At 37.9% G+C, this 24,320-nt stretch overlaps 1 protein-coding gene across 1 annotated transcript in view; it reads left to right on the top strand.

Moving 5' to 3' along the window:
* Nucleotides 1-24,320, top strand: part of FBXL13 (F-box and leucine rich repeat protein 13) — a 268,523-nt gene that overhangs the window by 162,054 nt on the left and 82,149 nt on the right. Inside the window, exons 13-15 of the mRNA XM_028526008.2 lie at nt 21,087-21,185; nt 21,718-21,835; nt 21,929-22,091. Coding sequence (XP_028381809.2) covers nt 21,087-21,185; nt 21,718-21,835; nt 21,929-22,091 — 380 coding nt within the window. The remainder of the gene's footprint in view (nt 1-21,086; nt 21,186-21,717; nt 21,836-21,928; nt 22,092-24,320) is intronic.

Here is a 24,320-nt window from a genome sequence, read left to right as displayed (position 1 = left end):
CCCACCACACCTCTCTCCCGTTTCCACCCCTCCATTATTGTCCATGTGTACTTTAAATTGTTTCTGTAAACCCTTCACCCTTTCCCCCTATAATCTCCTGCCCCCGCCCCCCCCCCCCCCCCCCGCTCACCTCTGGTCACTGTCAGTCTGTTCTCTATTTCAGTGTCTTTGGTTATATTTTGCTTGTTTGTTTGTTTTGTTGATTAGGTTCTTGTTAAAGGTGAGATTATATGGTATTTGTCTTTTACCGCTTGGCTTATTTTGCTTAGCATAAGGCTCTCCAGTTCCAATCATGTTGCAAAGGGTAGGAGCTCCTTCTTTCTTTCTGCTGCATAGAATTCCATTGTGTAAATGTACCACAATATTTTGATCCATTCATTTACTGATGGGCACTTAGGTTGCTTCCAGCAGTTGGCTATTGTAAATTGTGCTGCTATGAACATTGGGGTGCTTAAATTCTTTTGGATTGGTGTTTCAGGGTTCTTAGGATATAATCCTGGCAGTGGAATTGCCAGGTCAAAAGGCAGTTCCATTTTCAGTCTTTTGAGGAAGTTCCATACTGTTTTTCATAGTGGCTGCACCAATCTGCATTCCCAACAGTGTACTAGGGTTCCCTTTTCTCCACAACCTCCCCAACACTTGTTGTTTGTTACTGGATTTATGATGGCCATTCTCAATGGTGTGAAGTGGTATTTCATTGTGGTTTTAATTTGCATCTCTTTGATAGCTAGAGATACTAAGCATCTTCTCATATGTCTCTGGACTCTCTGTATGTCCTCCTTGGAGAAGTGTCTGTTCAAGTCTTTTGCCCATTTTTTAATTGGGTTGCTTGTCTTCTTAGAGTGGAGTCATGTGAGTTCTTTATATATTTTGGAGAGCAAACCCTTATCTGAAGTATCATTGGCAAATATGTTTTCCCATAAGGTTGCTTCTCTTTTCATTGTAATGCTGTTTTCTTTAGCAGTGCAGAAGCTTTTTATTTTGATGAGATCCCATTTGTTTATTCTTTCCTTTATGTTCCTTGGTCTAGGGGACATATCAGTGAAAATATTGCTGTATGGAATATCTGAGATGTTCCTGCCTATGTTCTCCTCTAGGACTTTAATAGTGTCATGACTTATATTTAAATCTTTTATCCACCTTGAATTTACTTTTGTGTATGGTGTAAGTTGGTGTTCAAGTTTCATTTTTTTAATATGTAGCTGTCCAACTCTCCCAACACCATTTGTTGAAGAGGCTATCTTTGCTCCATTTTATGCTGCTGCTGCCCCCTTTGTTGAAAATTAATTGACCATAGAAACTTGGGTTTATTTCTGGGCTCTCTATTCTGTTTCATTGGTTTATGTGTCTGTTCTTATGCCAGTACAAGGCTGTTTTGATTAGTGACCTTATAATACAGTTTGATATCAGGTATTATGATCCCTCCTACTTTGCTCTTCTTTCTCAAAATTACTGCAGCTATTCAGGGTCTTTTATGGGTCCATATACATTTTTGAAGTGTTTGTCCTATATCTGTGAAATATGCCATTGGTATCTTAATAGGTATTGCGTTGAATCGATAAATTGCTTTGGGTAGTTTGGACATTTTGATGATGTTAATTCTTCTGATCCATGAACATGGTATATGTTTCCATTTGTTTGTGTCTTCTTCAATTTCTTTCTTCAGTGTTGTGTAGTTTTCTGAGTATAGGTCTTTTACCTCCTTGGCTAAGTTTATTCCTAGGTATTTTATTTTTCTTGTTGCTATATCAAATGGGATTTTTTTCCCTGATTTCTGTTTTTGATGTTTCATTGTTGGTGTACAAAAATGCATTTGATTTCTGAATATCGACTTTGTATCCTGCTGTATTGCCAAATTCATTTACTAGGTTGAGCACTTTTCTGGTGGAGTCTATAGGATTTTCTATGTACACTATCATGTCATCTGCAAACAATGACAGTTTTGTTTCCTGTTTTCCAATTTGGATGTCTTTTATTTCCTTTTCTTGTCTGATTGCTGTGGCTAGGACTTCCAATACTATGTTGAACAGAACTGGTGAAAGTGGACAACCTTATCTTGTTCCTGATCTTAATGGGAAAGCTTTTAGGTTTTGCCCATTGAGTACAATGTTGGCTGGAGGTCTCCCATATATGGCCTTTATTATGTTGAGGAATGTTCCCTCTATAGCCAGTGCACTGCGTGTTTTTATCATAAATGGATGCTGTACCTTATCAAATGCTTTTTCCACATCTGTTGATATGATCATGTGATTTTTGTCTTTGCTTTTGTTTATGTGATGCATTACCTTTATTGATTTGTGAATATTGTCCCATCCTTGCATCCCTGGGATGAATCCCACTTGGTCATGGTGTATGATCTTTTTAATGTATTGTTAGATATGGTTTGCCAATATTTTGTTGAGGATTTTAGTGTCTATGTTCATCAGCGATATTGGCCTGAAGTTTTCTTTCTTTGTTGTGTCTTTATCTGGTTTTGGGATTAGGATGATGCTGGTTTCATAAAATAAGTTAGGAATCTTCCATCTTCTTGGATTTTTTGGAATAGTCGGTGAAGGATAGGGGTTAGTTCTTCCTTAAATGCTTTATATAATTCTGTGAAACCATGTGGCCCAGCACTTTTGTGTGTCGGGAGTTTTTTTGATTACTGCTTCAATTTCATCTGCTGTTATTGGTCTGTTCAGGATTTCTGCTTCTTCTTCATTGAGTTTTGGAAGATTATATTTTTCTAGAAATTTGTCCATTTCACCTAGGTTTTCAGATTTCTTGGCACACAGTTCTTCATAGTAATTTCTTACAATCCTTTTTATTTCTGTGGTATCAGTTGTAATCTCTCCTCTTTCATTTCTGATTGTGTTTATTTGGATCCTCTCTCTTTTTTTCTTGATGAGTCTGCTTAAAGGCTTGTTGATTTTGTTTATTTTTTCAAATAACCATCTCCTGGAGTCATTGATCCTTAGAATTGTGCTTTTAGCCTCTATGTCATTTAATTCTGCTCTGATTTTGGCATTTCTTTCTTTCTACTTGCTCTGGGCTGTCTTTGTTGTTGTTCTTCAAGTTCTTGTAGGTTTAGGGTTAGGTCATTTATTTGAAATGTTTCTTTTTTCTTTTTTTTTTAAGGTAGGCCTGTATCACTATGAACTTCCCTCTTGGGACTGCCTTCACTGTATCCCATAAATTTTGGGTTGTTGTGAGTTTATTTTCATTTGCTTCCAGAATTTTTTTGATTTCTTCCTTGATCTCATTCAAATTCATTTACTAGGTTGAGCACTTTTCTGGTGGAGTCTATAGGATTTTCTATGTACACTATCATGTCATCTGCAAACAATGACAGTTTTGTTTCCTGTTTTCCAATTTGGATGTCTTTTATTTCCTTTTCTTGTCTGATTGCTGTGGCTAGGACTTCCAATACTATGTTGAACAGGACTGGTGAAAGTGGACAACCTTATCTTGTTCCTGATCTTAATGGGAAAGCTTTGTCGACCCATTCGATTGACCCAATCGACCCATTCATTGTTTAATAGCATGCTATTCAATCTCCATGAGTTTGAGTGTTTTTGAGTTTTTTCCTTGAGGTTGGTTTCTACTTTCAGTTGCTTGTGGTGGGAGAAAATGCTTGGTATGATATCAATTTTTTTGAATTTGTTGCGGCTTGTTTTGTGTCCTATCATGTGGTCTATCTTTGAAAACGATCCATGTGCATTTGAAAAGAATGTGTATTTTGCTTCTTTGGGATGAAATGTTCTCTTTATATATATCAGTTAAGTTCATTTCATCCAGGGCATTGTTCAATGCCACAATATCTTTGTTGATATTTTGCTTGGAAGATCTATCCAATTTTCACAGTGGGGTGTTGAAATCCACTACTATAATTGTGTTGCTGTCAATATATTTCTTGAAGTCCTCCAAGATTTTCTTTATGTCTTTGGGTGCTCCTATGTTGGGTACATATATATTTGTTATGTTTATGTCTTCTTGGTGGATTCTTCCCTTGAGTGTTATGAAGTGACCTCGGGGGTCTCTTTTTATGGCTCTTTTTTTGAAGTCTATCTCTGCAGAGCTGTTTTGGTGGAGGCATATTCTTTTAAACTACTTTTGTCTGGGTAGCTCCTTATTTGGCCTTCCATCTTAATTTAGAGCCTTTCTGGGTAAAGTAGTGTTGATTGCAGGCCTCTGGTTCTCATTACTTGGTATATTTCTTGTATAAAAGAAATTTGGCTTGGAGCATTCCATTAAGAAGTCAGCTGCTAGCCTTATTGGGGCTTCCTTGTATGTTACTTCCTATTTGTTCCTTGCTGACTTTAAGATTCTCTCTTTGTCTTGGAATTTTGTCATTTTAATTAGGATGTGTCTTGAAGTGGGCCTCTTTGGGTTCCTCTTGATTGGGACTCTCTGTGTTTCCTGGATTTGTGTGACTTTTTCTCTCATCAAACTAGGGAAGTTTTCCATCATTACTTTTCAAATAGGTTTTCTATCCCTTGCTCTTCTTCTTCTCCTTCTGGTATCCCTATTATATGGATATTATTATTGTTCATATTATCTTGCATTTTTCTGAAGCCCTCTTCATTCTTTCTGAGCCTCTTTTCTTTCTCTTGCTCTATCTGGGTGTTTTTTTACACCTTGTCCTCCAGCCCACTGATCCAATCCTCTGCTTCATCGATCCTACTTTTGATTCATTCTACTGTATTCTTCAGTTCAGAAATTGTATTTTTTATTTCCTCCTGGCCCTTGTTGATAATAGTTTCTATTCCCTTTTTCATGCTGATATAGTTTGCAGTGAGTTCATTGTAGTTTCCCTGTAGTTTTTGGTAGTTCTCTGTGAGCTCATTGAGCTTCCTGATATCCACTGCTCTGGACACAATATCTAATAGTTGAGTTGCCTTTATTTCATTTAGCATTCTTTCTGAGTCTCCCTCCTTTCCTTTTATTTGGGAATTGTTTCTTTGTCTTGCCATTGTGAGACTCTTCGTGTTAGCCTCTGCTTCTTAAATTGATCTGTTCTGACTTCCTGGGTTTCTGGTGTGAACTTCTATGGTAGAAGACTTGTGAGATTCAGTGGTGCAGTCTCCCTGATCTCCTGAGTTTGCTGGTTTGGGGATGTCATTTATGTTGGCTCTCTGTATGTCTTTGGGTTTTGATTGTTGTTGGGTCTTTCTTTGGTGGGTCCTTCCCTCCAGTTGGTTAACTGAGGGTCACTCCATCCACCACATCTTGTATTCTGTTGTGCAGGTGTGGACAGGTTGTGCTGAACTTGGTTCTTGTGTCTGTATAAGGTTTTGAGGCTTCTCTCTTGCTGCTGTTCAGTTGTTTGTTCTGGGTAATTTCTCCACCATTTAGTTGTATTTCCAGATCGGTCCTGAATTGAGGTAAGTGTGGCTTGCACTCCCTACTTCACCTTCTTCTGTTGTTATCTGTTGGTGGGTTTCCTCTTCCATCAGGTATACTGGTGTTCAAAGCACACACCATCTGATTTTTCAAAGTCCTCTACAGTTTTTGGTCTCCAGTCTTCATATATTCTCGGGTACTGTTGACTGTTCACTCTGTTCCTCAGAAGATCAGCTAGGTGTTTCACTCGTACTCAGGGAGAAGTGGACTCCACTCCTACCTATCTCGTTGCCATCTTCCCCCATCCCCATGAAAATCTTTTTAGGTTGCTTGTAGACAGAATTCATAAATTTAAAAAGTTTTTTATAATTATTAGTTTGAATATAACTTTATGATAGCCATACTGAAAAGGAAAAAATAAAGAAATATAAACACCTATTGTTTAGCATCCATAGCTTAATGTAATCTCTGTAGGCAAAATGTATAAGGATGTTTATTGCATTAAGTAGTAAAAATATGAATCATCTGGCCACAATTTTTAGATCTCGAAGAGTCAGATGACAAAATGATGAGTCTCAGGGGATTAAGATTATGTTTCCCACTCCTGAAAAATTGTTTGAAATTTTGTAAATGCTTTCTCAAAAACCATACTTATTTTAGTTTCTTCTCTGTTCCCTACTTTAGGACATAACTTATATACAGAATTTCATGAACCGTGCACCAAATTCTACTTAGCTTTTTGGGCCTGGGTGAAGCCTGTGGTTAAGATTGCAGCCACAAAGCCAACATTTAGCTCAATAAATCTAGACAAATCAAGTAGCTCTCTGGATCTTGTGTTACAAGATAAATTACAGTTCTGATTCTCTCATTTAAAAAGGAGGTAAAGCTCCATTATAATACAGGGAAAGCTGTGCATAATTTGGCCATTGGGTGAGGAAAAGAACAAGATAGCATACTCTAAACAAGAGTGACAAAGTTTGGGAAGGGTCAGCTTCCTTTTGCAGATTGCAGCTGTGAGTCATTGTGCACAGAGTTGACAGCATGCTCACCTTCTGGGCATCTGCAGCCTTCATGAATCTTGTGTTCTAGTTCCTTACTCACATTGGAAAATGAAATGTTTTTTCGTGTTTGGCTCTCTAATGTTTTTAGATAAACATGGTAATCATTAACAAACGACCATATTGACTACCTGCTTTCTTTTTGAAACTACTAATTCTATTTTACATTCTACAAATAATGTATTCAACAACTACTTGGTCTATTAAACAAAACTTTGTTGCCTCATACTCTGTGCCAGGAATCATCTTGTAAAGGACGTTATGGATAAGATACTATCTGGGTTCTTCAGCAGGGATATTAGACATGGGCACAGTTAGTTCTTACACAAGGCAGAAGATGCACACTGAGAAGTGAGGGCTGTGGTCTTTGGTGCCCTGAGATGTAAGAGGAGGAAACAGCTCTGCCCAGAGTGATCTTGGAGGGCTACCTGGGAGATGTTCATTAGTGTACAGAGAGGAGAGGCTGGCCATGAAGAGCATACAGAACAAAAAGTACAGGATCATCCAGAGAAAGAGAATGGCAGGACCCCAAAAGGAATTAATAACTAGGCCTCTCTTCCTGTTGCCACAGAGGACACAATATTTAAAAGTTTTCAAGTCCCTTTAGCACAAACCCTGGGAGAGCTGCTATTGAAGATGCTGTGGAATATTTGAATGCAATAAAACAGAATGTTCCATAATGTTTTGGGAGAAATCTTTGTTTTTGTCCAACAATTCATTCTCCTTGCTAAGCTGGCCTTCTTTGGGGTCACTAGGAGGCCTTGAAGGATATATAGAAATGACTAAAGTCATCACATTACCCATTACTCATTGGTTACAGCACTGCAGAATGAGAAGCAGCTGGAAATGGTACAGGAACACAACTTGGACCGTGTTTACCTAAGATGGATATTTCTAGCTGTCATAGTCTTGCCATATATATAATCTTTTCCATGTTGCTGAGCTAATTGATTTGGAGACAATGTTGCACAGAAGGAGTAGAAAGTGGAAGCTTGGTAAGATTTTATCTTCACTGAAATAAGCTCTTTTTTTTTTTTTTACCTACCTTCAAACATCAGGGAAAAAATCTGAGCTAGTTCTTGGTGCTCAGAACTTTGGTTTTCATTTTGTAGGGCTTACTTCCAACTCATTTCCTTCAGACAGCTCTGTCCTGTCATTCTGATGGGTTGAGACCCACCCAGAGGCAGATGGAGAGAATTTGCCTGTGATCACCAAAGTTTCTCTGCCCCCATCAGGAGCCGTAGCTGTCTGTTGGGACTTGACATGGGAACACCACTGATATGGCCAATCTGCCCAACTTCCTAACCAATGTGAGCTTAGCCAGCAAAGAATAGAGTGGCAGGATTCCAGCTGGTGTCAAAATTAAAGGGAAAAATCACCTCACAACTCAACAAAGAGAGATCAGATCCAAGTTTTGTGAGAATCCTACACAGAAAATGCAGATATCAGCTGTGGCAAGACCTGGCACGTAGTTAAATATTTTACTTCTTCCTTTAGAGAGGAATTTTTAATTTCAGGCTTATATCCTATTATTTCAGTGAAAAGTAAGGACAACTAATAGATGGTTGGCTAGAAGATTCTGGCAAGGAATATTTGAGTCATAAAACATCAGCCAAGCATCTTTTTGGATATCCTAAAATAAACTGTGTAGAGAACTAAGCATTTTATGCCAGGACAAAACTAAAAAGCTCTTTCCCAGAGGTCTCCTTGACCCCCTTTTCTGGATACAATCTTATTGGTTGATAGCACCAAATTTTTGGCTGCAGTGCAAGGAATTGCTCAGCTGTGGCTGATTACTGCTATCATTCTTTTTCTCTTGTTCAGGAAATCTTGTCAGGAACGTGTTTCTAAGACAGCAAGGAGGCAGAAAAGGTTGTTTGTTTGTTTAGGGGAATCTGTCATCAGAGATACTAATGCTAGGGTAATGGACTAGGGTCTGAGTTAAAAGGGGGGAACTTACAAGTTTTATAAGAAAATGACTAGAATTGTATGTCTTAACTGGGAGAGGTGGCCTCTGGTCATGGCTTTGCCACTGACAGTGTGACTCAAGACCTTTTATTCATCCACTTAGCACTTATGGAGCACCTACTGTGTTTGACCCTATGTCCAACACTGGGGACACATTGTGATAAATGGATAAGGAACATGTTCTCAAACCACCCAACATCTCTGAAGACCATTTCTTTGTGTTTGCAATATGAGGGAGGTGTTAGAATGATCTCTCAAGGCCTTCTTGAATCTGTCTTTGTCTATGGGAGCACAATTCACCCAGAACAGTATCAGGAAAACTGGTACCCAATATTCATACCAGGTACTGTGTTAACTACCCATTTTGTCTTCTCAAGAATCTCCTTGATGCAGACCGGCCTGCAGTGTCCATGTCATGGATGAAATGAGACATTCACACAAACTACCAGGTCTGGTGGAGGAAAAGGGACAGCATGGCTTTTCTCTCAAGGGGAGCAAAAGCTGTGGCCTCCTCCATGACAGGCCTTTATTTCTATCTCTGGGCACATTCCATGATGGTCCTCATTTACTATGCACATGTTCACTTTAGGTGGTTACCTTTTACAGAAAACAAAGGAGCCAATGCTGCTAGTCACATCACAGAAGAGGGATATTTGCAAATAAAAAGGCAAAAGTGGTTGAACCAGTTACACTCATCCTTGGAAGGTTTAGCATAGATTTTAGGAAGTTACTTTGCTGTAAATGTCCTCAATTCAGGGTGAGGAAGTTTTTAGCAAAAAGCAAGGCTCAAAGCAGCCTAGGCACATTGCAGGCCTGATTCTCCATGGGAGAACCTATCCATGGGCATGGGTCCTGTGCATCTCCAAGTGGGAGCTGGGCCCACGCACATAGAACAGTCTCCTACACTCCTAAAATAGGTGTTATTAAATCTATTTTATAGATGAGAAAACTAAGCATTAGAGAGGTTGAGTTGCCTTTTGTGATAAGTGAGAATGAGGCAAAGCCAGTATCAAACCCAACTCTGCTGACTGACTCCAAGCCCAGGATCTCTTCCCTAGTTCTTTGCTCTCCAGATTTGTAATGTTTATTAGTCTCCCTTGGACTCTTTTCTGGAAGTACTTATGTAAAATTTATTCAAGAATCCATGGCAGTATAATAAAAAATATCTCATTCTTGCCTTATGGGTCTTTCATTAGCTTTCTCTTCCTGCTGGCCTACTAAACTTTTCTTATTCATCCCCAGGATGATCTTGCCACTTCATTCAAGTCCAGTGCTCCCACTGTTTTTGCCTTTGCTTGTATTTTACCTTTGACCTGGGATGATTTTCAGCCTTGTCTGTGGCCCAATTTTGTACTCTTTCCCAGACTTTATTTGTCTTACTCCTAAGCTTAATTCATTTGGTCCTTACTAGTTGTCCAACATGAGGAAAAGTTAGAAAAAAAAAGGGTATAAGATCATCACTTTGGGGAAAATAATACATGCATAGATTATAGGAAAGAGATATGGGCTCTTTCCTATAAAGAGTTATAGATTTGTAAGGGAAGGAAAGTAGCAGGATAGGGGTGGAGTCATTGGAACTTGAGGAATAGTTGAGACTTGATTAGATGAATAGAGAAGCAGGAGGTACAAGATCAGAAAAAGAGCAGAGAGATCCATTGAATACTGAATGTGACAGTTATTGAATAATTAATTAGTAGGAGTACTGGATCAAGAGTTTGAACATTTGTATTCCTGCCTTACCCATTTGTAATCTGAGGAAAATAGATTACAGGATTTGCGTTTCTGTTTCATCATCTCATGGAGGCTACCTCAATCAATAGGAGAAGTCTGAGCCTTTTAGAATAGCCTGCCTCTTCTTCTGCTGTTCCCACCTCCAACCATTGTGTAGTATGTCATTATGGAGTCAGTCTCAAATGAGCTGAGACTTTTTGTAACATGGTATAATCACATTCATTTTGTGAGACCTCTAACATTGTTATAAAACATAATTTCTCACAAAGCCACATGAGTTGAGTAATAAAATTTAAGTTACACAAGTTAAATAATACTCACATGCATTCATTAAAAAACGGAATGCTTCCCCCATCAATTTAGTAATTTACTTTTAAGAAAGTAAAATGCCTTAATTAAATATTTGGGATTGGACCTACAAGGGCTTGAAGGTTTCTTTTTTAACTTCACAATGTGAGGCAACAATAAGATCTTAAGACCTTTTTGTTAGTTATATTTTGTTCAGAGCAGTTAGTCATGCCAGATAAGGTAGGTGGTTTAAAACATGCTGATCTGTATAAAAATATGGTCAGGCAAGCTCAGATGATCAGCCAGGCAAACCAGGGAAGAGCAAACAGAATCAACCATGAGTCTTAGGAAACATCAATATCCGAAGTCTCCAAAGATTCTGTGATGGTTAATTTTATGTGTCAACTTGAATGGCCCAAAGGGTGCCTGGTTATTTGTTAAACATTCTAGGTTTGTCTGTGATGGTGTTTTTGGGTGACATTAATATTTAAATTGGTAGACTGAGTAAAGCAGATTGCCCTCCCCTTTATGAGTGGGCCTCATTCAATCTGTTGAAGGCCTTAATAGAATAAAAGGCTGGGTAAGAAAGAATTTACTCTGTGCTTGACTATCTTCAAACTAGGATATCAGTCTTCTCCTGCCTTTAGACTTACATTGGGACAGGAACAATATCATCAGCTCTCCTAGGTCCTAAACTTATCAACTGCAGATCCTGGGACTTCTTAGGTTTTATAATTGTGTAAGCTAATTCTTTATTATCTATCATCTATCTATCTGTCTATCTATCTATCATCTGTCTATAATCTATCCATCTATCTATCTATCTATCATCATCATCATCATCATCATCATCATCTATCTATCTATCTATCTAATCTATCCCTCTCTCTCCTATTGGTTCTGCTTCTCTGGAGAACACTGACTAATGCAGTAGCAACAGGATCTGGATCAAAGAATGAAGGACCAAGGTAGCAGGTAGTTCTGAAGTCTAGTGGTGAAAGGTCTTTTGCGTCCGCTATTCTCATTTGTTTTTATTCTTTTTTCTTCTTGTTGTTCTGATTGGTTGTTTTTTGCCTCCTTATGTTCCAAATCATTGATTTGATTTTTGGCTTAATTTACTCTATTGTTGTTTCCCTGTAAATTTTTTATTTCAACTAGTGTACCCTTCATTTCTTTTTTTTTTTGCTTTTTTTAAAAATTATATTTTATTGATTATACTATTACAGCTGTTCCAATTATTCCCCACTTTGCGCCCCTCCACCCAGCACCTGCCACTGCCTCAGGCAATTCCCACCCATTTTTCATGTGCAGGGGCCATGAATCTAAGTTCTTTGGCTGATCCATTTCCTTTTCTGTACTTTATATCCCTGTGGCTATTCTGTAATTACCTATTTTTACTTCCTAATCTCCTCACCTTTTCACCCATTCTCCCACACCCATCTCCCATCTGACAACCATAAAAACACTCTCTATATTCACTATTCTGTGTCTGTTCAGCTGTTTGCTTGGTTTGTTTTTTAGATTCAATTGTTGATAGATATGTATTTGTTGCCATTTTATTGTTCATAGTTTTGATCTTCTTTTTTTTTAAATAAGTCCCTTTAACATTTCATATAATCATGGTTTGGTGATGATGAACACCTTTAGTTTTTTCTTGTCTGGGAAGCTCTTTATCTGCCCTTTGATTCTAAATGACATCTTTGCTGGGTAGAGCCATCTTGGCTGTAGGTCCCTGCTTTTCATGACTTTTAATATTTCTTGCCAATCCCTTCCAGCCTGAAAAATTTCTGTGAAAAATCAGCTGATGCTCTCATGGGAAGTCCCCTACAGGTAACTAAATGCTTTTCTCTTGCTGCTTTTTTGATTCTGTCTTTATGTTTAATCTTTGACATTTTAATTATGATGTGTTTTGGAGTGGGCTGCTTTGCATTCATCTTGTTTGGGACTTTCTATGCTTCCTGGACCTGCATGTCAAATTAGTTAAGTTTTCTTTCACTGTTTTTTTTTCCAAATAGATTTCCAATTTCTTGCTCTTTCTCTTCTCCTTCTAGCACCTCTGTGTTGTGAATGTTAGACCTCTTGAAGTTGTCTCAGAGTCTGCTTATATTTCCTTCATTTAAAAAAAATTTTTCTTATTATTCTTTTTTAAAGAAACTTTATTTTCTTTTTGATAAAGATTTTATTTATTTTTAGAGAGGGAGGGAGGGAGAGAGAGAGAGAGAGAGAGAGAGAGAGAAGGAGGGAGAGAGAGAGAGAGAGAGAAACATCAATGTGTGGTTGCTGGGGGCCGTGGCCTGCAAAACAGGCAGTGCCCTGACTGGGAATCGAACCTGCGATGCTTTGGTTCACAGCCCACACTCAATCCACTGAGCTACGCCAACCAGGTTTTGTTTTATTTTTTAAATATATTTTATTGATTACACTATAACAGTTGTCCCATCTCCCCCATTGATTCCCCTTCACCCTGCACACCCTCTTCTACCCACATTCTCCCCCTTTTAGTTCATATCCATGGGTCTTACATGTAAGTTCTTTAGTTTCTACATTTTCTATACTATTCTTAACCACCCCCTGTCTATTTTCTATCTACCGTTTATGCTACTTATTCCCTGTACCCTTTCCCCCTCTCTCCCCCTCCCACTTCCCTGCTAATAACCCTCCATGTGATCTCCATTTCTGTGATTCTGTTTCTGTTCTAGTTGTTTGCTTAGTTTGTTCTTGTTTTAGGTTCAGTTGTTAATAACTGAGCTTGTTATCATTTTACTCTTCATAGTTTTTAATCTTTTTCTTAGATAAGTCCTTTAAACATTTCATTTAATAAGGGCTTGGTGATGATGAACTCCTTTATCTTGACCTTATCTGGGAATTGGCAACTTATCTGCCCTCCCATTCTAAATGATAGCTTTGTTTGATAGAGTCATCTTGGATGTAGGTCCTTGCCTTCCAGGGCTTCAAATACTTCTTTCCAGCACCTTCCTGCCTGCAAGATTTCTTTTGAGAAACCAGCTGACAGTCTTATGGGCACTCTTTTGTACATGTCTCCTTTTGTCTTGCTGCTTTTAAGATTCTCTCTTATCTTTAATCTTGGCTAATGTAATTATGATATGCCTTGGTGTGTGCTTCCTTGGGTCTAACTTCTTTGGGACTCTCTGAGCTTCCTGGACTTCCTGAAAGTCTAGTTCCTTTGCCAGATTGGAGAAGTTCTTCTTCATTATTTGTTCAAATAGGTTTTCAACTTCTTGCTCTTCCTCTTCTCCTCTGGCACCCCTATGATTTGGATGTTGGAATGTTTAAAGTTGTCCTGAAGGTTCCTGAGCCTGTCATTGTTTTGAATTCTTGTTTCTTCATTCTGTTCCGGTTGAACGTGTCTTTCTTTCTTCTGCTCCAAACCATTGATTTGAGTCTTAGTTTCTTTTCCATCACTGTTGGTTCTTTGTACATTTTCCTTTATTTCACTTAGCATAGCCTTCACTTTTTCCTCTATTTTGCAACCACACCCAACCATTTCTGTGAGCATCCTGATTACCAGTGTTTTGAAATCTGCATCTGACAGGTTGGCTATCTCTTCACCACTTAGTTCTGTTTATGGAGTTTTGATCTGTTCTTTCATTTGGGCCAATTTTCTTTGTCTCGGCACACTTGTTATGTTGTAAGGGGCAGAGCCTTATGTATTGAGGGCAATACCCACATCATTGCATTGTAGTGCTGTATGTGGGGGAGGGGTCCAAGAGGGAACAATTCTGCTTGCTCAACTCTTGGCTAGCTTTCAGTCACTTTCCCTGCTACCCACAAGCAAATTGGTCCCTTCTCGTGGTGATTCCTGGGTGGGAGGGTTTGTGTAAGTTCTAAGACTCTGTGGGTCTTCAACAAACTCTCCTGTGAGGCTGGGAGTTTCTCCTGCTGCCACAACCCCTACAGGTTTTTTCAGTCAGAGGTTTTGAGGCTTTATTTCCCTGCACAGGAATACTGGGTTGCATTGTCTGTCTTATCCCCCAGTTGTTTCTCCTGGTTTATCCTCATGCAAATGTGGGACAGTTCACCCCAACCCTATTTTTGTCTCCCTGTGCCTGTACCATGTAAGGGGCGGAGCCTTAGGTATTTGCCAGGGCTGGACAACCCACTTGCTGCATTGTGGCACTGTAAGCAAATTGGGACCTTCTGGTGCTGAATCCCTGCTGGGTGGGTTTATGTGTATTCTAGGACCCTGTGGGTCTCTCCAACAATTTCTCCTGTGAAGCTAGGAGTTTCTCCCACTTCCTGTGGGAGAAAAACCCCACAGTTTTTTACAATCTGAGAGTAAGGCTTTATTTCCCCACACTGAAACCCTGGGTTGAATGGTCCATCTCACTCCCCAGTTCTTCTCGGTTTATTTGCATGCAAATGCAGGAACATTTGGTCCACCAGCTGCCACCTTGCCCACCCTGGTCCTCTGGCCTTGGCCTTGCCACGAGTCCTCTCCACCCTGGCTGCCCATCTCCAGCCCTCATACTAGTCTGAATGAATATTTCTTCTTAACTCTTTGGTTGTCCGACTTCCACACAGCTGGATTCTCTGGCAGTTCAGGTTCTTTTTTTGTTTTTAAATTTGTTGTTGTCCTTCTTTTGGTTGTGGGAGGAGGCAAAGTGTATCTATGTATGCCTTCCTCTTGGCCAGAAGTCCAAGTGTAAACATTTTTAAAAAGCATTTGATGCTCATTGGCTTGCCAGAAAAAATGACACAGTTTCCACTCTCAGTTGGTAGTGTTTGAGAGGGCCTTCCTCTCACACACTGACTTGGCTATTTTTCTCAATCCAGTTCTGTAACGTTTTCAGGTAAAGAATACCATTCCCACATTCTGGCATTGGGTTAACTGTCAGTTTCATTGTCTGATAGTGTGGTGTGAGTTCATGTTTTTCTACATTTCTGTAGATGCTCTAGTGAGAGGTTAGGAGGAGACTCACTAAAGCTCTGAAATGGATATTGGGCTAAGGCCTCTGAGTTGTAGAGTTTCATTATACTTCTGGGAGACTGGTACAGGCATATCTGATTTTATTGTGTTTCACTTAAATTGCACTTTGCAGATATTGGGGTGGGGTTGTTGTTATTGTTTTTCTTTTTAACAAATTAAAGTTTTACAGAAGCCCTGGTGTCAAGCAAGTATATCAGCTCTGTTACTCTAACAGCATTTGCTCACTTCATTTCTCTGTGTCATAGTTTGGTAATTTTCACAATATTTCAAAATTTTCAGTATTATTATACTATTGTTTTGGCAATCTTCAATCAGTGATCTTTGATGTTACTATTGCAATTATTAGGATACCATGAATCACACCCATACAGGATGGTGAACTTAACAAATGTTGTATGTTTTCTGACTGCTCCATTGACTGGTCATTCCCCTATCTCTCTCCCTCTCCTTCGTTCTCCTTGTATCTTGAAACACAGCAATATTGAAATTAGGCCGATTAACAACCTTCCAGTTGCATCTAAGTTTTCGAACAAAAGGGAGAGTCATATGCCTGTCACTTTTTATCTAAAGCTAGAAATGATTAAACTTAGTGAGGAAAGCATGCCAAAAGATGAGACAGGCTGAAAGTTAGGCTTCTTGGGCCAAACAGCCAAGTTGTAAATTCAAAGAAAAAGTTCTTAAAGTAAATTGAAAGTGCTACTACAGTGAACACAGGAACAATAAAAAGCAAAATCGCCTTATTGCTGATAAAGAGAAAGTTTTGGTGGTGTGGATAGATCAAACCATCCACAACAATTCCTTAAACCAAAGTCTGTCCCAGAGCAAGGCCCTAACTCTTTTCAACTCTGTGAAGGCTGAGAGAAATGAGAAAGCTGTGAAGAAAAGTTTGAAGCTAGCTGAGGTTGGTTCATGAGGTTTAATGAAAGAAGCTCCTTCCATAACATAAAAGTGCAAGCTAAAGCAGTAAGTGCTGATGTAGAAGCTGCAGTAGGTTATCCAGAAAATATAGCTAAGATAATGAATGAAAGTGGCTGCACTAAAGAAAAGATTTTCATTATGGACAGACAGCCATATGTTGGAAAATACCATTTAAGACTTCTATAGCTCGAGAAGAGAAGACAATGCCTGGCTTCAAAGCTTTAAAAGACAGGCTGACACTGTTGTTAGGGGCTAATGCAGCTGGTGATTTTAAGTTAAAGCCAGTGCTCATTTACCATTCCAAAAATCTTGGGTTCCTTAAGAATTATACAAAATATATTCTGCCTTTGCTCGATAAATGAAACAACAAAGCCTGGGTGACAGCACATCTGTTTACAACAAGGTCTACTGAATATTTTAGGCCCATTGTTGAGACTTACTACACAGACAAAATTCTTTTGAAAATGTTACTGCTTATTCACAATGCACCTGATCACAGAAGAGCTCTAATGGAGATAAACAACAAGATTAATGTTGTTTTCATGCCTGTTAACACAGCATCCATTCTGCAGCTCAGGGATCAAGGAGTAATTTTGACTTTTAAGTTTTATTATTTAATAAGTACATTTTTAAGGCTATAGCTGTCGTAGATGGTGGTGATTCCTCTGTTGTATCTGGGTAAAGTAAATTTAAAACCTTCTGAAAAGGATTCACCATTCTGGATGCCATTGAAAACATTCATGATTCATGGGAAGAGGTCAAAATATCAACTGGAGTTTGGAAGAAGTTGATTCCAACTCTTATGGATGACTCTGAAGGGTCAAGACTTCAGTGGAAAAAGTAATAGCATGTGTGGTGGAAATAGAAGTGGAGCCTCAAGATGTGACTGAATTGCCACAATCTCGTGATAAAACTATAACAGATGAGGAGTTGCTTCTTATAGGTAAGCAAAGAAAGTGGTTTCTTGAGGTGGAATCTACTCCTGGTGAAGATTTTGTGGAGACTGTTGACAAGACAACCAAGGATTTAGAATATTACATAAATCTAGTTGATAAAGCATTGGCAGGGTTTGAGAGGACTGACTTCAATTCTGAAAGAAGTTCTATTGTGGGTAAAATGCTATCAAACAGCATTACATGCTACAGAGAACTCATTAATGAAAGGAAGAGGCAACCAGTGAAACAAACTTTATTGTTGTCTTGTTTTAAGAAATTGCCAGAGCCAACCCAAATTTTGGCAACTACCACCCTGACTAGTCAGTAGCCATCAACATTGAGGCAAGACCCTTCATCAGCAAAAATATTACACCTTTATGAATATTCAGATGATGCTTAAAATTTTTTAGCAATTAATTATTTTTAAATTAAGATGTGTACCTTTTATATGCACTAGGAAACCAAAAATTTGTGTGACTTGCTTTACTGTAACATTAGCTTTATTGTGGTGCTCTGGAACTGAATCTCAGTGAGACAGGCTGGTTTGTCAAAGGTCTTAAATGAAGGTGAAAAGATGCTGTTATAAGTAGGAGGTCAAACAGGTCTACAGTGAAGAATCAGGGACAGTAGTAAAAAGGCTAAATGCAGCGTTCCCCCAAACCTGTACTTGGAAGAAGTCTATATAGCAGATGATACAAAATGGTCTAAAAACTTCTTTTTGCTGTATTTTCCCAAAAGACATTCTTTTCTTTTTCTTTTCTATTACATGGTTATTGTAGAATGTTTGAAAAACACAGAAACTATTCACACTTTAGAGAGGATCACTGTTAACATGTTGGTGCATTTCCTACTATAATGGTTAATTTTATGTGTCAACTTGGCTAAGCTATGATGCCCACTTATTCAAACACCTGTGCAGATGTCATTGTGAAGGGCTTTCTTTTGTTGTGAAAAGCCTTTAAGTCAGTAGACTTTGAGTAAAACAGACTACCCTCCATAACATGGATGGGCCTCATCTAATAAGTTGAAGGCATTAACAACAAAGACTGAGATTTCCTGAAGAAAAAGCAATTCTCCTTCCAGACTGATGCAGAAACCCTGCCTGAGTTCCAGCCTGCAGATTTCAGACTCAAAACTGCAACATCAACTTTTCCCTGAATTTCCAGCCTGTCATCTGCTGTACAGTTGATGGATTTGCTGGCCTCCACAGTGGCATAAGCTGATTACTTAAAATCTATCTTATTTGTTCTGTGTTTTTCTGTGGAACCCTAACTAATACACTAATACACTTATCACCATTCTTTTGCTCACTTATTTCTTCTGGATTAACACTTCTCAAACTATAACCTGCATGTAAATCACCTGGGAACCTTATTCAAGTGCAGCCTCTGTGTCTGTGTATGGTGGATTAAGATTCTGCATTTCTTTTATTTTTTTTTAATTGTTGTTCAGTTGTCTCCATTTTCCCCTCACCACTGTCCCCTGCCCTATCCACCCGCCCCTCCCACACTCAATCCTTCCCCCCGCCATTGGCCTCGTTCATGGATCCTTTATATGTGTTCCTTGACAATCCTTCACCTTCTTTCCTCCATTATCCATTAACCTTCCAAGGTCCATTAACCTTTAGTAAGCAATGGTACACATGAAGTCTCCAAGGTCTCCCAAGAGGTTCATTGTAGATGCTGTTCCTTTTCTCCCTTCATGCTATTGTGAAGGTGACTCTGCAGGGCTGTTTCCTCTGCTGCCTGTTCTTGGGTGGAGTCTCAGTTTCTCATTACTGAATCTGAACATCATCTCATTTCCCATCCATGCTCATTTGTTATAGGAAATGGAGCCTAAGTAACAACTTATTTTAAGGTAATTCATCATAAGTGAATATATTTGATCTTTTGACCAGTCATTATTTTGAACACTCTCCACCACTGCTGCTTCCATTAATATGGGTAATGATGGTTGAAAGAAGGAAATCAATACTACAAATCTACAGCATTCAAAAGGATGTGGTACTGACATAAGGATAGACATATACATCAATGAAATAGAACTGAGAGTCCAGAAATAAACCTATACTTTTATGGCAAATTGATTTTTGACAAGGTCCCAGGACCATTCAGTGGTGGAAAGAATCTCTTCAACAATTGATGCTGGGTAACTGGATATCTGCATATAACATGATAATAATAAGAAGCAGAATAGTAAAGATGTTGGACCCCTACCTTACACCATGTGCAAAAATTAACTCAAAATGAACCAATGACCTAAGTATAAGAGCTAAAATGATAAAACTTAGAAGAAAATACTGGGGGGTAAATCTTCATGACCTTGGATTCAGCAATGTATTTGTAGCTAGAATACTGAAAGCATGAGAAATATCAACAACAAAAATAGGTAAATTGGACTTCATCAAAATTCAAAATTTGTATATCAAAGGATGTTATTTAAAATGTCAAGCTAAACAATATAGAACATTTTTGCAAGTTATATATCTAAGGGCCTAGTATCTAGAATATATAAAGAATTCTTACAACTCAACCAAAATGCAAATAATACAATTTCAAATAGGCAAATGACTTGAATAGACATCCCCCCAGGGAAGGTACACAAATGACCAACAAGCACATGAAAAGATGCTCAATATCATCATCAATTAGGGAGATGCAAATCAAAATCACCACGAAATACTACTTCAACCCACCAGGAAATTTTAAAATGAAAGAAAAATATGGATACATGGAAAATAAGTGTTGGCAAAGATGTAGAGAAATTGGAACCCCCATAGATGCTAGTGGGTGTGTAAAATGGTGTAGCCACTGTAGAAAACATTTTAGTGGTTCCTCAAAAAGTTAAACATAGAATTACCATAGGATCCAGTGATTCCACTACTAGATATATATGCAAAAAAAATTCAAAAGTGGTACTCAAACAAATAAATGTGCATGCATAATAATGAGCACTATTTAAAATGTCCTAAAGATGGAAACAACCCACATATTCATCAACAGACAAATGGATAAATGAAAAATGATATATCCATACAATAGAATATATTATTGCACCATAAAAACAAATAAAGTGCTGACTGATACTTGCTACACAATGGATGAACCTCAGAAACATTATGTTAAGTGAAAGAAACTAGACACAAAAGACCCCATATTGTATAATTTCACTTATAGAAAATATTTAGAATAAGTAAATCCGTACACACAGAACACAGGTTAGTGATTAACCTGTGGGACTGGGAGAAGGCAAGAATGGGAAGCAACTTCTTAATAGGTACAGGATTTCCTTTTAGGGTGGTGATTCTCAACCGGTGTGCTGCAAGAATTTTTAAAATGTGCAATATCTGACTGTTTAGTTAGTGCCACTGACCTCTTGCCCCTCAGATTGTCAAATAAAAAAATGACAACAGCCAATACAACAATAGCCTTCCACTGTGAATGAATCAAAATTATACCTATTTTTTGTCAGATCAACATAAATATAATATTTTCTGGTGTGCCACAGAAATTTAGTACTTACTTTATGTGTGTCATGAGATGAAAAAGTTGAAAATTGTTGTTTTAGGGAGATAACATGTTTTGGAACTAGATAGAGATTGTGGTTGCACAAAATTATTAATGGTTAAATAGCTTATCTAAGTGATTAATTTACATCACATGAATTTTACCTCAAATAATTAATATGTTAACTAGACTTATTGTGGTGATCATTTAACAATATAGACATATAAAATATTAAAAAAGAGAAAAATCAAGACTAGATTCTTTACCTTTATGTCTGCTATATTTTATGGTTTCAATTTTATAACTTAGTAGTAAAATCATGACATACCTTTAGTTATTACCACCAGAGGGTTTTATTAGATTTCATGCTAATGTGTTCTCCCATTATTTTCACCTGCTCTGCACAATCCAGATTTCAGTCCAAGGCTTTAGGAACATTGCAGACAGCTGCACTGGAATTATGCATCTGACCATCAATGACATGCCAACGCTGACAGACAACTGTGTAAAAGTAAGTAGTTAGAAAGTACATTTTCTTCTCAGTTTCATTAGATGGGCATGTTTTTCCGTGGCTTGGATTACTAAAAAAACACAGGTGGGCTTTGCATATCAGTTGTTTTTTCATATTAAGAAAATCATTTAAAATTTATGCATATACATACACTTGAACATTTGAATTCTTAAATACCCTAAGAAATCTTGTTTCACAAAATTCAGTTAGGATATTTTTGTTTCAGTGATATTTTAAGCTATGCATAATTTTTAAGTTTAGTTCTACATGTGAAGGTTCTAAATGTAGTGATATTTTTAGCATTCTATTTTCTCATATTTTTCCATACTTTCATAACATGATTTAATTCTGATTCCTCTGCATTATTCTAATATAAGTATACTAAAATATAATAGAAAAAGTTGTTTTCTTTGAAAAAGGAAAATTTAATAGTTAATGTATCTATTTCTGAAACTACTGAGAGAAAAAAATGGCCTCATTATTTTGCTAAGCTTGTACTTTGGTTAATTTAATCATCTTTTTTCTTCTAAAGGTTTTAGTTGAGAAATGTCCTCGTATTGCATCAGTGGCTTTCATCGGTGCACCACATATCTCCGATTGTGCTTTCAAAGCTCTTTCTACTTGTAACCTCAGAAAGATCCGATTTGAAGGTCTGTGATATTAAAAATGTGGTTCAGCATTAACTTTTACTCTTGTGGTAATTTAAATACAGTGCTTGTCCTTTCTTCTGTTTTTTTGAACAGGAAATAAAAGAATTACTGATGCATGCTTCAAATCTATAGGCAAGCATTATCCAAACATTAGTCACATTTACATGGTGGATTGCAAGAGAATAACAGATAGTAGCCTCAAGTCACTCTCACCTTTGAAACGACTCAGGGTGTTGAATTTGGCAAATTGTGTAAGGTAATGAGTCATTCAATCAAATATTCAAGAAACATCGAAAATCTGGAGTGTGCCAGGCCCCCTTAAGGAGCCCACTGGTGGTAGTAGAGTAAACATGCAAGTCAGGAGTCCCAGTGTAGAGTGCTGGGAGGTAAGTGTAAATGCGAAGGAGGGGCACCCAACCCAGACTGCTTATATCGGGGTGCAGGCAGATTCTCAGGGAAAGCTCAGGATATGTGGAATCACAGGCTCTTCTAAGATTAAATGAATTCACAGAAACACTTATGGGCTGTCTTTCCTAATGAGTGTTCTTACAGCTAGTTCAGTTAACAGGTCTTTCCCCAAATGGACTTTCAGACTTGCTTATGAGGAGCCAGTCTTGGGTACTGGTTAGATTTCTCCTCTGTGTGAGTTTGCTGACAGATATATAGATGGTGAGTTTTTACTAAAACTCTCTTCAGCTGGGCTATTATTGGGCTTCCATCCTGGTATTCTTAGGTGGGCAAGGCTCAAATTCTTGCTAAAACCTCTTCCCCAATAAATATCTCAGCCTCTTGCCTATGTAAATTTTTCATAATAGTATAGGGCCAGATGATAAAAAAGCACTTGACACTTGATGAAGTTGGCTAATATTTGGGAAAATATAAGTAAGTCAAAGTAATAAACTAAGCTACACAAAATCTTAACCCATGTTCCCTATTATTGAGGCAGGGAAGCACCATGTGTCTGGGAGGGGGTAACACAGGATTTAAAGTAGGAAAAATATGGATTAGGAAATGAGGCCCCCAGTCAAAGGGCTACAAAGAACTTGGGCCTCCTGCCAACAGCTATTGAGTGAGCTTGGAAGCAGACTGTGTCTCAGTCAGGCCTCCACATGACTCAAGCCCCGGCTGGCATTTTGGCTGTAAGCTTATGAGGAGGCTGGCATCATGATGCAAGCACAGTGTGTGTGTGTGTGTGTGTGTGTGTGTGTGTGTGTGTGTGTAACAGCTACTCTAATTAATTTGCAAAATAAAATTGAATTTCATTCTTCTATTTCACTGAGGCTTCTGTGGGTTAACTAACTTTATAAAATAAATGAAGGTTTTCTACCACAGGCAGTATAGTTTAAAAACCTCTTCAAAGGGCACTGCCACAAATAATTTAGATCCTTGATGGAACATATTTTCAATACACTGCAAGGCTATAAAGAGTAAGAAAAATACCTAACATCCAATATCTTGAGTCTGTACCACTGTCTCAATGAACAGACTTTCTGAGATGAAAAGTGAATAGCAAGGAAACATAAAAAGTAGAGCTGTTCTGAATATAAATGTTCATTTCAATACTGCAGTTGAGAGAATCAGTTTTGAGCAAGACTCAAGACAGGGAAGTGGAACCTGAGACCTCTGCAAGGTCTGAGCCTTTTCAAGATGGACAAAGTGGTCTCAGGTATCATCCCAGGCTTCTGGAAAAAGTTAGCTCAAAACTTTCTGGAGGAAAGAACTTCTATTTAGGCCCTCAGGATTTCCACAGACTAAGATTAAATAAATAGGTGTTCACAATTAGAAACCATCAAGTGTACAAAGACATGAGTCAACATGAAAGGAGTTACCAGGAACAGCAAAATACAGTTGACCTTCAAATAATTCATGTTAGAATTACCAGATGTGAATATTAAGTAACTATGTATGATATGTTTGAAGAAATAAATAAGAATCAGAAATAGAAGCAGGCAATAAAATATAAAAATAACTATCGATAGACTTATTTTTAAAAACTAACTTTTACAAATAAAAATATAATATAGTTATTGAAATGAAGAACTCATGCGTGGCTAACCAGCAGATTAGAACTCACTGAGGTGAGAAGTACAGAGCTGGAAGGTAACCACTTCCATGACAGCAGAGTAAAAAAAAAAGATGAAAAATATGAAAGGGTATAACATAGGGTGAAAAGACAGAGATGATTTAGTATCAGAGTTTTAGATTTTAAAAATTCATCTGTAAATGACACACCTAAAACAATAAGCTTGAGAGTCAAAGAATACACATTTCTCAACCACACATTAATCCTTTAAAAAATGGACCTTTTTAAAACAAGTTCCTACAACTTTAAAATTTTTGGTATCAACAAATTGTATTCTCTCACTATAATTCAATTAAATCAAGAATTAGTAACAAAAAGATAAAATACATACATGATTTAAACATAAAAATTCCAGGGCATCATAATCACCTGAAGAGGTGAATAACACTACATCCAGAGCCC

Source organism: Phyllostomus discolor, chromosome 10 (assembly GCF_004126475.2).
Source record: "Phyllostomus discolor isolate MPI-MPIP mPhyDis1 chromosome 10, mPhyDis1.pri.v3, whole genome shotgun sequence".
NCBI classification, from domain to species: Eukaryota; Metazoa; Chordata; class Mammalia; order Chiroptera; family Phyllostomidae; genus Phyllostomus; species Phyllostomus discolor.
This window is presented reverse-complemented; position numbering and strand designations above follow the sequence as displayed.